This window comes from Pelodiscus sinensis, chromosome 1, assembly GCF_049634645.1.
Source record: "Pelodiscus sinensis isolate JC-2024 chromosome 1, ASM4963464v1, whole genome shotgun sequence".
NCBI lineage: Eukaryota > Metazoa > Chordata > Testudines > Trionychidae > Pelodiscus > Pelodiscus sinensis.
In genome coordinates this window covers 229,586,320-229,599,502 of record NC_134711.1, presented here as the reverse complement: position 1 = coordinate 229,599,502, position 13,183 = coordinate 229,586,320, and the positions used below count along the sequence as shown (strand labels likewise).

Sequence of the window (13,183 nt, the reverse complement as noted above, 5' to 3'; positions counted from 1 at the left end):
ACCAGTGCTGATCTCTGAGATCTCCTGATGTAGTTTAGAAAGGCAGCAACCTCATCTCTGAGGCTATGTCTAGGCATCAGTGCTATTTTGGGATAGCAGAAGTATCTCAAAATAGCAATTCTGCTTCTTTAAACATGCCCGTTATTTCGAAATATATTTCAAAATAACGGGTGCGGCATTCTGGTGTCCCTGTAACCTTTGTTTCATGAGGATTAAGGAGCTTATCTGAATAGCTCTTTATTTCAAAATTTGGTTCTTTGTAGACAGCGCCAAATTTTGAAATAAGGTATTTTGGAATTACCTCAAAATACGCTATGCAAATTGCGTAGCGTAAATTACGTAGCTTATTTCGAGGTAAGGGTGCTATGCAGACACACCCTGATATCAAAATGGTTGAGGAACACTGATTTCTAGTCCATCACCTCTGGGCTATGTCTACACTGGCATGATTTTCCGGAAATGCTTTTAACGGAAAAGTTTTCCGTTAAAAGCATTTTCGGAAAATCGTGTCTAGATTGGCAGGACGCTTTTCCGCAAAAGCACTTTTTTGTGGAAAAGCGTCCGTGGCCAATATAGACACGCTTTTCCGCAAAAAAGCCCCGATCGCCATTTTAGCCATCGGGGCTTTTTTGCGGAAAACAGCACTGTGCTGTCTACACTGGCCCTCTTGCGCAAATCATTTGCCCGAACGGGAGCAGCACAGTATTTCCACAAGAACACTGACGATCTTACATGAGATCGTCAGTGTTCTTGCGGAAATTCAAGCGGCCAGTGTAGACAGCTGGCAAGTTTTTCTGCAAAATCAGATGATTTTGTGGAAAAACTTGCCAGTCTAAACACAGCCATGCTGAGGCAGGCTTCAGTATACCTAAACCCATTGTGACTGTTGTCTCTCTAATATGATATTTAAAATCTCAAATGATGACGATTAGTCCAGCCCTGTAATCTTGGAAAAAGAAACATTGTAAATCTGGGGTGAAATTCCACATTAAGGGGATTTTGAACCAAGATGGTGTCTCTTCTTCTTTTTTTTCTTTTTCATTTTGATGTCATTTGATGGAAAAGTGGTAGACTGCAACCAGCTCCCATTCTCGAGCATTTTTAACTTACCTATATCTGTGAAAATGGCTAGATGTATTAAAAAAGCAAAGGCTCTGTTACATTTGAAGAAAATCTGTCAAATATTTTTTATCAGTGTAATTAAAAATTAACCAGATTTTACTTCTGTCTAACCTCACTTAGTCTCCCGTTAGCTCAAAACCAGTGCATCATTATCCCTCCAAGCTATAGTTAAATCTCCTGGAAAATATACGCAGCCACCTGCATTTGAAAGAAACAGGTTAAACAAGTTTATTATTAAATTGCAACATTTCTTTATTCTAAATTAAGCACAGTGATTAATTGGAAGGGAGGGGACTCAATGTTGTTTCTTTTGGTTTCCTTAGCTGTTATGGGTCCAGTACCACCTGTGTAATTGTCATTGGCAGCTTTTGACTCATTCCATCCTCCTAATGTAAAAATGTTAAATCTGCATCTTCGCTGAGATACATAAAAGGAAGCCTGTTTTTAAAAAATCTTGGGAAATTCCTATGATGCTGGCAGACCAGATGCCAGCTCTCCAAGGTGCCTAGGCCTCATTGAACACTGACAAATGCGTAGCTGGAGAAGCCTGTGTGTTAGTGTTGTAAAAATAGGTGTTCAGCGTATAAAAATAGGTGTTCAGTGTTCAGATTTTATTAAATGCTTGTAGGGTGCTGCATGTATTATGCTTACTTAAAATATCTATACTCCATGTCATAAGGTTATTTTAAGCATTTGCATTATAATCATCTATAATTGTGTAAGTCACCAAGCAAGAAAGCAGCACCAATTAATGCAGAAATGCATACTTTCTACAGAAGGTGTTAAGTTCTGGCCAGTTAGGCTATGTCTAAACTACAGGCTTCTTTGGAAGAAGCTTTTTTTGGAAGACAGCATCCACACTTCAAAAGTGCATAAAATGAGGATTACCAATGCCTGAAAACGGCTGGTTTTCTGACAAAACTCTGTAGTGTAGACATACCCTAAGAAGGCCCATTGAGTCAAATGACCCATTGTGAAATATTAAAGAACAAAGACATTGATGATTGCCCCCCCCCCCCAATATCCATAAAGAGATGTGAAGATGGATTCATCCCATCATCTTGAACTAGATAAGAACATAAGAATAGCCATACTGGGTCAGACCAAAGGTCCATCTAGCCCAGTAGCCAACAGTGGCCCGCACTAGGTGCCCCGGAGGGGGTGGACCAAAGGCAATGATCAAGTGATTTGTCTCCTGCCATCCTTCTCCAGCCTCTGACAAACAGAGGTCAGAGACACCATTTCTATCCCCTGGCTAATAGCCTTTTATGGACCTAACCTCCATGAAATTAGCTAGCTTCTCTTTAAACTCTGTTACAGTCCTAGCCTTCACAGCCTCCTCTGGCAAGGAGTTCTACACACTGAGGCTATGTTTAGACTGCAAGCCTCTTTCGAAAGAGGCTTTTTCGAAAGATACTTTAGAAAAAGCCTTTTTCGAAAAAGAGCATCTAGACTGCAAGCAGAACTTTCGAAAAAGCAAGCCGCTTTTTCGAAAGAGAGCACCCAGGCAGTCTGGATGCTCTCCTTCGAAAAACCCCTGTTTGCATTCAAGAACGCCTTTTTTCGAAAGAGCACTTTCGAAAAAAGGCGTTCTTCCTCATGAAATTAGATTTACCGCCGTCGAAAGAAAAGCCGCGTTCTTTCGATTTAATTTCGGCTACTTTTTTTGAAAAAAACCCTGAGTCTGGACACAGCCTGAAAGAATGGAATAAAAATCCCTGACAAGAAGGAATTTGTCTCTATGTGGATTGAGTTCTGAGTGGTGAAGCTTCTTAAGCATAAGCAAAATATCCCTAGCTGTTTTTCCTGAGTTAGTCCTAGAGGACTTACAGAGCTGGCATATAACAGCAGTTTAGATTACCTTTTGGAACCTAATATTATAACTCACCTGTGTGTGAATCTCGCTCTGCTTTAACCTGGTAAATAACTCTCTTTTTTAAGTTAGTAGGTCTTTAATTAGTTTATTATAGGATTGGCTACAAGTACTGTCTTTGATATAAAAGTCTCAGAGGGGTAGTTGTGTTAGTCTGTAACTTCAAAAATGAATAGTCCTGTAGCTCCTTAAAGACTAACAAAAATATATAGTATCAGAGCTTATGTGGCCAAAACCCACTTCTTCAGATGAAGTGCTACAGGACCATTGTTTTTTAAGTTTCTTCAGATGAGATGATCTTGAGTGGAGGAAAAAAAAGGGAACCCTCAGAATAAGAAGGGAGAGGGAGAAAAAATGTACCTGTCAATTGTAGTCCTGGTGTTAATTAGGTTAATTAAGTAGTGGTCAATAGGGTGTTGAATGTAAGAAAAGTTGTTTTTATAATATGTGTATCAATTCAAGTCTTTGTTCAGGCTGAGGGAGACAGTGTCAAATTTGCATATGAAGGTCCATTCTGCACTCTCTCTCTGTAGCTGGGGTGAGGTGGAGGTGGGGGGGGGAGTTTGTGCTGCGTGTCCTGGGGTAAGGTAGGGGAGGGGTGGGGAGTTGGTTTGTGCTGTGTATCCTGCAAATGTGAGAAGCAGGATTTTATCCCCACCCCTGGCTGGGCTGTGGGGGAGCAGATTGCACAGGGGTAGGTGGGGGAAAGGGTGGTGGGTAGGTGCTGGCATCTGTGCTGTGAAGTGGAGGCAGGGGCAGTTTGTTTCGGGTCTCCTGACTCACTCACCGCAGTCCTTTCTGTCAGGGTGCCAGGGTGTGTGCCAGGACATTGCATGATTACATTTCAAACAAAGTTTACATAGGTGTTAATGGCTTACTGTAAGAAAGAAAAAGATTCTTTAACAAATATTTTTGGAGTGTTGCAGATATCTAAAACTCTGATCTTAATGATTTTTAAAATCCTGTGTTACTAATTAATACATGGCATATTGTATTGCATTGAGGCCAAATCTATGCTATGTGGTAGAGTTCTGGCTCTTATGAGTCAGAAGTAGCAAGTACTATGTGTGATGCTAGTTATTTTGTAGGCTGAAACCTTATTTGCAAGCTCTTTGACACATGTATCTGTCTACAAACCATGAAGTCATGTGTTAATTTGCTCTGGAGCTTCTACTCTTTGAGTTGGTGACACACACAAGATAAAGGTTTCAAACCATGAGAACTTTTTTCTGTTTTTACAGCATTGGTCCTAAACATTCCCCAGAGAAACTATATAAACCTTAGTGAATGCCTTTTACTCTCCTTTCCAGTGTCAGTAAATGTATTAGTCATGCTCTCCTTGCAAATACTATTTCTAGTTGGCTCATAGATTTGTTTAGCATCTTAAAGCTGAGCTATGTGGGTATAATATGCATTTTAGTGTGTTTACTAGCTTGAGTTATTAGGAAGGATGATGATACATGTACTCCAAAGATAGTGTTCATTTTCTTTTTCTTTTTTTTATTTCACATTAAATGTCATAAGCATTTCTCCTTTTTAACTATTTCTAGTTAAAAAGGAACAATGCTTACGATATTTAATATGAAATCAAATAAAAAATGTGCACCAACAATACAAACAATAATATGTGTGTGTGTGCTTGTTTGTATTGGTGGTACACATCCACACAGTACCTCAATATTGATGTTGCACATAAGAAATTTCAAGCCACCCAAGGATAGAAAATGTTGGCGGGAACACTGGTCAAAAGACTTAGTAAGATCAACAATAATTACATATAGGTCTTCATCTTGCTCACACCACTTCTTCTGAACTTTCTGGACTGCAAAGATCTTGTGTGAAGTACCGTGCCCAGGGCAGAGGCCATAAAGGCTTTCAGGCAATATCTTCTCTGCAAAGTGATCAATTAGCTGGTTTAGCATGGCCCAGGTAAGTGTTTTTCATGCAATGTCAAAGAGTGAGATGCCACAATGGTTACTGAAAGAGAACTGGTTGCCTTTCCTTTTGTGTAGCTGAATGATACTGACATCTTTAAATTCCTGTGGTGCAGCATCACGTTCCCAAACTTTAGGTAGAAGCCAGTGAGTTTCCTGATCAGCCCATTCTTAACCCGTTGCTGTACCACGTTACATTGGCTTTCTAAGCAGCACATAACAACTGTGTTAAAAGAACATTATTAAGGTTGCCAAGTCCAGCACTCAAAAGACAGGAATTGCCAGAATTCAGGTTGTCTTTGCAACCTAATTCAGCCCACTAGTGTGTATGCATTATGATACAATCTTTAATGGCATGATCACATGTATTTTTTCCATATGACCACGCTGCCTCATTCAGTGGACAGCACTCAGTTAATGAGCAGCTCTTCGATATTTGCTTTATCCTGATTGTTCAGCGTGTGAACCGATGCCTTATTCATTGCAAATTATTCAAACCCTGTTCTGAAGACTGAATTATTAATTTCCTCATGGACTTTCACAAACATTAATTTATTTTCACAACACCTCCATGAGATGACAGGGTATTATGGGTCAATATTGGCTTGAGATACGCAATTCCAGCTACATAAATAACATAGGTGGAGTTGACATACATTAAGCTGAGCTAGAGTGCCATCCTCACCACAGGAGGTTAATGGGAGAAATGCTCCCATCAACTTCCCTTACTCCTCTTGACAGTGAGACGTACCTATGTCAGCAGGAGTGCCCTCGGTGTTTGATTTAGCATGTCCTCACTAGACCCGCTAAAATCAAACGCCAGAAGATCAACCACCAGAGTGTCGATCTTCCCAATAAAGTAGACATGCCCCGAGGCACAAAGAGATCATCTAAAGTATCCACTTATATAGGGTGCCCAGTTGGAGATACCTACAATTTTATTTTTCAGGATATGTAGTATTATATAGCACAAGCACTGGTGCCATTAAGTTCACCTGGATCTGTGAGTACTCCACACTTCCAAATGCCAAATCCCTGGGTCTCTGGTAAGGCACCCAGAAAATGAAGAACACACAATTAGTGATGACCTGTAAAAAGTTTGGTTTAAGTGACTTGCCCAGAATTATGCAGGGATTATGTGGTAGAGGCAGTTCTCCAAGACAGCAGTCACCTTATCCATGAAATCATCCTTTCTGTTCCTCCAAGTCCCTGCCTCATTCATGACAGTCTTCCATATTCTGCAACATAATGAAGCAGGGGTCCATATACAAATAGTCCCCTTCATTACACAACCCTGATTCATTCCCAAGCATGTCCAACCTATACACTAAATGAGGTTGGGATTCTTGGAAAAAATAGTAGGTGATGATGTAATTAAAATCTATACCTTAATGCATAAGCACAAAGGGGCCAAACAGATTGGATGGATGGATGGATGGATGGATGGATGGATGGATGGAGGCAGTTTATTAGAGATTTGGACCATTAGGGGTGTCCTGACAAATATGGTGGGCATTGTGTAATGAGACAGTCAGATATGAAAATGAATATTCTGTATCACGTGGGTGCCAAACTTAAGGAAATATATCACATTTTCAGCACTACTGAATGGATACTTCATAAAACATCTTTCATTTAAATGGAGAAAGAATTTTCTTGTGTCCAAATATGATCTAAAAGTTTTCATCTGACTTTTTTACTTTCTTCCCTATGTATCTATTTTCATTTACTTGCTCTGTTCAGTACCTGTGTCTGTTTTGCAGATCAAAACTGCACTAATTTGGGAAGCAGTTTATATCAGCCATAAAAACAAATGTTATTAACTTTCTTTCCTTTGAATTATTAACTTCTCAAAAATAAGAACAGCCATAAATGCTTTTGTCTCTATAGGGAGCAATCTGGAAATACAAAATGCATTTTTCCATATTAAGTGCATATTCTTTGCAAACATGTTTGCAAATCAGGGACAAAATAAAACTGAAAATATTTTGCACTTCAAAAATAATGAAATATATTCTTATTCTGCCATTGTAGACCACGCAATGCAGATCAGTTTATGCAAGAAGCTAAGCGGAAGAAGCATAAAGCAGATGCGATGGTGAGCACATTTTATTTTCAGTTATGTTGCTCCATATTATTTTTTGTAATGGCTCTTCTTCAGTGCAACATAGCTAGGGTAATTATAAAATCTATTATCAGGATGACTGGACTTGGTAAATTAAGAAGTGTTTATACAATCAAGTTGTCATAGCCTAATAAACTATGACTTAAATAACAACCTACTAACATCAGCTCTTGGATAAATGAAAATTTCCATTTATTCTTTTGCTTTAATTAGTAACTATAGTAACAGGTCAAAATTTTGAAAGGTATTTAGGTGCCATGGCTGTCATTGTTGCAGCACCTAATTGAGTTAGGAACCCAAATCTCATTTTCAAAAGGATTTAGGAACCTAAAAGACACTCTTTGTCAATAGCGCCTTTTGAAAATGAGACTTAGGCTCCTAAATCAACTGGGCATAGCAATGCTGAGCACAAATACTTTTAAAAATCTGGGTCATAACAACGCTATCAGATTTTCAAAATGTCTTTTTTTCCTGTAGAGCTAGCCATCTAGCCACTGGCTTGACATACCTCACTGTGACCAGTGGACTGGTCCAAAGATCGTAGAAACTAAAGGAAAGACTCCCATTGATCTCAAAGTACTTTGGATTAAGTACTTTGGATTAAGTACTTTGGATTAAGTACTTTGCTCTCAGGCCAGAAGAGTCCTGGTTTTATTACAGATATTTCCATCCAAAATAATGTCAGTACACAGATAATCATTTCTCTGTTTGATCTCTAGGAAATTCCAGTGTAACCACCCTGGCACAACTGACCAATGCAGTAACAAATTCCTGACCCTAGCTTTGTCTACTCTCATGGGCAGCCACGGTTTCCCTATAACAAAGTGGTGGCTGAGGCTGTATGTGGAACTGAGGCACTCTTCCCCCCACCTCAAAGAACAGCGGAAGGAACATGCTGGGGATAGGACAGAGCACACAGTGCTCTGACAGCTCTTTAGCTAGCACAGCAAGTCCCTTTGGCTGCTCTTAGGGAGGCATGTTGCCAATGCTGCCCAGTATCAGGGGAGCAGAAATGTGACTTGGAGTCCACATTCTTTGGCTATGCTGAGCCTAAGTTGCCCAAGGAAGCAGAAGCAGGGGTATGTCTACACTACCCCGCTAGTCGAACTAGCGGGGGTAATGTAGTCATCCGCAATTGCAACTGAAGCCCGGGATTTGAATTTCCCGGGCTTCATTTGCATAAAGCTGGCCGGCGCCATTTTTAAATGCCGGCTAGTTCGAACCCCGTGCTGCGCGGCTACACACGGCACGGAGTAGCTAGTTCTAATCCGAACTAGCTGTACTCCTCATCAGGTTTTTCCTGATGTCCAACCTAAACCTCCCTTGCTGCAATTTAAGCCCATTGCTTCCTGTCCTAATCTTTTGATTGATCTCCTTCTGGATCTTGACAGAAACCAACTAGTGCAAATGCATGCTAAATCTGGACAAGAAAAGGAATTAAAAATAACTTCACACGTTAAAACCTCAGAGCTTTGATCCACGTCTCATTTGTATTTTAGGGGGAAATTTCATCCTCATGATCATTTTCTAGATCTTACCTGCCTTGATTATTTTCCTGTAGCCCTCTGGCAAGAACTCAACAAAACTCCAACATTATGTTCCTTATTTCTCTTAGTTAGAAGCTAGTCATTCCCTTTCTTTGTTCAGCATGGAAAAATTGTATTTACATCCAAGCATGATGAGTGATAAGCCTTTTGGGTCATTATGTTTTTCTCTGGTTCTTTTTTCTCCTCCTGCTCCTTCTTTTGTTATTTTATCCAAAACAGTTTGCTCAACTTTAGCATACATTTCCTTGATGTTAACTTTTTCTTTGTTGTAGTGTCGCTTCCTCACAACCATATTTGTCACTTAGAATTGGAAGGTCTGTTCTGTGTCAGCTTGCATCTACCATACTTTGGTGTAATTTGTTTTGCTGCTGTTTGTAACCATAGATTGGTGACTCCAGTGTTTCTCTGTATCCTTATTTTATCTGCCAGGTGGAGAAATTTGGAAAGGCACTGAATTATGCTGAAGCAGCATTATCATTTATTGAATGTGGAAATGCCATGGAACAAGGCCCGATGGAATCTAAATCCCCTTATATGATGTATTCAGAAACAGTTGAACTTATCAGGTAAGTTAGTAGGGAACAATAGTCCTGTTTGGGTATATTTCCGTCGGGAGAACATACCTTAATGCCTTTAAACATGGATAGAAATTAGAGATGGAAATATATTTTTTAAAAATCAAAAACAAGGAACCCCAGAACAGCAATAATCATCATTTGGGGTTATCAGTACTAATCCAAGCCAGATTGGTAGTGATTAAAAATCAATGCGATCCCATTGCTGTTTGTTAGTCCATGTGAAATACATTGGTAATCGCAATCCTGTTCCTGCTGGACAAGCATTCACATCACAGCCCTCCTCTCTTATCATAGCTGGCATTAACAGGAATCCTTACTGACAGTCTCAGCTAAGAAAGGAAAAGATTGAATCAACTTTGAATCAACTGAGCTTTTTTTCTCATCCAAAGAATTGGTCCGTCCAGCTGGTGAAGAAAATGTGCACGGCTGGTGGCCATGTTATTCTTTCTCTGTAGGTAGAGACTTTCATTCCCCAGAGCAGTTGGCGATGCAGCTTTCACTCACACTAATTTCTCTTTCCAAATGTAATATTTCTAACATCATAGCTCTTTTAAAACAATTGTTTTCTTCCAGATTTCTCTGCTGATCTAGCCATATTCTCATTTGTGTAAACAATTCCACTGTATTGTGCTCGCAGTTTGGGATTGCTTCTCATGCTCTTTAGTCATAGTAAAGCAAACTCAGCCAGCTGACTCTGACAAGAAGGAATGACATGAGACAAAATACCTTTTACCCACCACTATAAAGCTCTCTATACTTTGTCCTACCCCTCCCCCACCCAAGCAGCACAGTTGCCCTTCTCCCTCTGCTTTCTCTTCTCTACAGTATATTTATGGTCATGTCTCTGTGCCTGAATTTTGTTTAGAGCTCCATCTATTCATGCAGCAAGGATTTAGTAGTTATAAAATGCTTAAGAGCTGCCTGCTAGGTGTAGTCCAAAAAAGTAACTGATATATCACGACAAGTGCTTATTGAAATAAGGTGCAGATTATCATGCACACGTGTATTTGCACTGATGTCAGAATTAGAGTTTGATAACAAAGAGGATGATGAAATACAATCAGCTCATTACAGAAAACATGTTTTTTTTTCTGGAAACAAGCCCAGAGGTATTGTATGTTGCTCTAAGCTTGACAAGTGCTTAGGGGCTGAACCAGAAGCTGAGATTTCCATGAATTGATCTGGCACTGGATAGCACATAGATTCTTGAAATAGCAATACTACAATTGTAGATCTTTGAAGAATTTGAACGTCATAGGAGCAAAATAAGTGTGAGCCAACTGCTGCCCTCTGCTGCACAGTGCTTAGAGGAGCAAAACCGGACAGACATGCTCAAAATTTGCAGTATGAGGACATCATTGTCTCCATGGTAGTCTCTCTTCTGCTCTCAAATCCTGTGGAAGCCTTTTTGCAGAGTTGGGGTTCCACAGGGCTGGAAAATATTTTGAGAGGGTTACACAGGGCAAATCAAGAAGCATTAACGTGACAAAGCAGGATCCCCTTAATGCTGTCTGGATTTCCAAGGGATTTACTGCTGGTTGAAGAGCGTTTATTAGACAAGGAGGGAGAGAGAACTATTGATGGAACGGCTCCAAAGCGTGGACTGAAAAACGCAATGTGCATCTGTGGAGACTGAAAGAATAAATATAGTGGGGCACATTGTGAGCTGCTGTAAATCAGTATAGCCTCATGAATCCAGAATATGATCAACAGCAAAGTAAGGGCTGTTCACACACACTGGCCTTAATGCTGGATTTTCCCCTTTTTTTAAGGTATGCTGTGAGATTAAAAACCCACTCAGGCCCTAATGCCACTCCGGAGGACAAACAGCTAGCAGCATTATGGTTAGTAGATCATTATTTACTCAAAGATGACTTTGATGCAGTGAATCAGTCCTTGAAAATCAAATACTTAATGCTGTCAGGTAGAAGGCTTGGTTTTGTGTTGTCGTTGACAGAGAGAGAATACTTCCTGATCCAAGAAGATTCAGACCTCTGTTATCTGCTTTTCCTTGTATTACTGTGCCTGGTCTGAGTTCTGTTTCTGTAAATAAGCAATTCATATTTATTGGCTGTGACAGGACAGCTATGGCATCTCAGTATAATTAATTTTTAAGTGCCTGATGGTCTGTGTTTTTATGACTGATGCGCTTTCCTTGTAACAGCGTCTCAGTAATTTCTTCAGTGTATAACATTTTAGGTTCAGTCATCATAAATTATACTCATATTGTATGAAGGGTTAGTAAGTTGATAATTAAACAATTTGGATTCACTCTCAGAATGAAGATTTCCAGATATATGCATTTAACTTTGATTCTTTAAAACATTTGTTGAACACTAATAATAATGTTATTAAATTTAAATGTAAATGTTAACAACTGTATAGTTAACATAAATCGTATCTATTACATGTTTATGGATTCTTCGTAAATGGGTTTTACAACAATTTGTTCTTAACACCTGTAAAAATGTATATTTAGAATCTATAAATTAAACAATATTAATGTATCATTTTATATAAAAAGAAAACACTCTTTAGTGATCTATTTTTAATTAAAATATGTCCTTTGTCATTGCTTTGATATACAATTGGCTGCACAAATTAGATTAACAACAATATGTTTTTAAAATCCTTAAGTGACTAAAAATAGTTTTAAAAATTGTCGACCATGTCTATTTCTGAGTTTTGTAACGTTTTCCAGAACAGACATAGTGTTTTAGCATGTGCAATTTAATTCAGATTCATAAAGCCACTGCCTCTGTTTAAGCAGAAAGGTCACAGTGAGGGAAAGTAGGCAGAGGACTCCTTCAGCACAGAATAGCAACCCTAACTCATTTTCTGCCACATAGCAGATGAGTAGACATCATTTGCATATGTACTGTAACCTATGAAGGTGACAGTATGAGAATTATGAGGACTGTAAGTCCATTGTATCCTTTGGCTCTGTACAATGCAAACTGGGCATGCTGCCATGCAACTAGTTTATCTGATTCTGATCTCCTAAGGAGAGACTGGCCTCTGGTGGTAAAAGAGGAAATTTCAAGGCTGCAGATCTAAAAATAGGCAAACACTATGAAAGAGAATTATAACAACCCTGGCTAAAATTTGCGACTGTGGCTAGTGATTCTGGGTGCTTTGATTTGATTTGGGTGGCCCAATTCATTTTAAGTGGGTGAGATTATCAGAAGGTAAGAACACTGCACTTTCAGGATGCTTTTAAGTATCTCAGAATGGACATCCAATACCACAAATAACTTTCATAATCTTGGCCTCTGTTACCAAAAGTAAACAAGCATAATGGATTTTTGTTGTGTTACATACTGTTGAACAATCCTCCCTCCCCCCCCCCCCCCCCCATGTTGTGAATACTCAAAAACCTGATAGCAAAGATAAAACATTGTGAATGTATCATTTATTTGTCCATTATGGTTGTTAGGTGTGTTATGTAGATGGAGGATTGTAGAATCCCCACCATTGGAGGTTCTAAGAACAGGTTAGACAAATATCTGTTCTGGGATGGTTTAGGTACACTCAGTCCTGCTTCAGTGCAAGGGGAAGCTAGACTAGAGGATCTTTTAAGATGCCTTCTTGCTCTTCATTCTGTGACTGTATAATTATTATTAATTACATTATTGTTTATGCATAATAAAGGTGCCTAATGCTCTACAGAAACCTTAGAGGCAATGGCCAGATCTTCCCCTAGGCTTCCCTTTTGTTTTAGTTATTACTGCTTAGCATGCTCTTTGTACAGGAATCCTCAGGCAGAATAAATTCTTTTTAGCATCCTCTAGTCCGCAGGGAAGGCATAAAACTAGGGAAGTGTAGCCAGGTTAAGGGCATCCCTGTTCCCTGGCAATCTCCAGTTACTAGAAAACTCCGCTGGGAATCACAGGCCTGAGACTGTTCTTATTTACTCTATTGATGAGGCTATTCCTGGGGTACCAGGGTCACGGGTCACAAAGGGCACCTTTATGCTTTCAAAGTACTATAATACATTTTATATT

The 13,183-nt window shown here is 39.4% G+C and overlaps 1 protein-coding gene across 7 annotated transcripts in view; it reads left to right on the top strand.

The window, feature by feature from the left end:
• AFF3 (ALF transcription elongation factor 3) overlaps positions 1 to 13,183 on the top strand; it is a 561,437-nt gene that overhangs the window by 530,971 nt on the left and 17,283 nt on the right. For all 7 annotated transcript variants that reach the window (XM_075916945.1, XM_075916939.1, XM_075916954.1 and 4 more), the window contains 3 exons: positions 6,964 to 7,027; positions 9,031 to 9,167; positions 10,952 to 11,023. In XM_075916945.1, the coding sequence (XP_075773060.1) occupies positions 6,964 to 7,027; positions 9,031 to 9,167; positions 10,952 to 11,023 (273 nt within the window). The remainder of the gene's footprint in view (positions 1 to 6,963; positions 7,028 to 9,030; positions 9,168 to 10,951; positions 11,024 to 13,183) is intronic.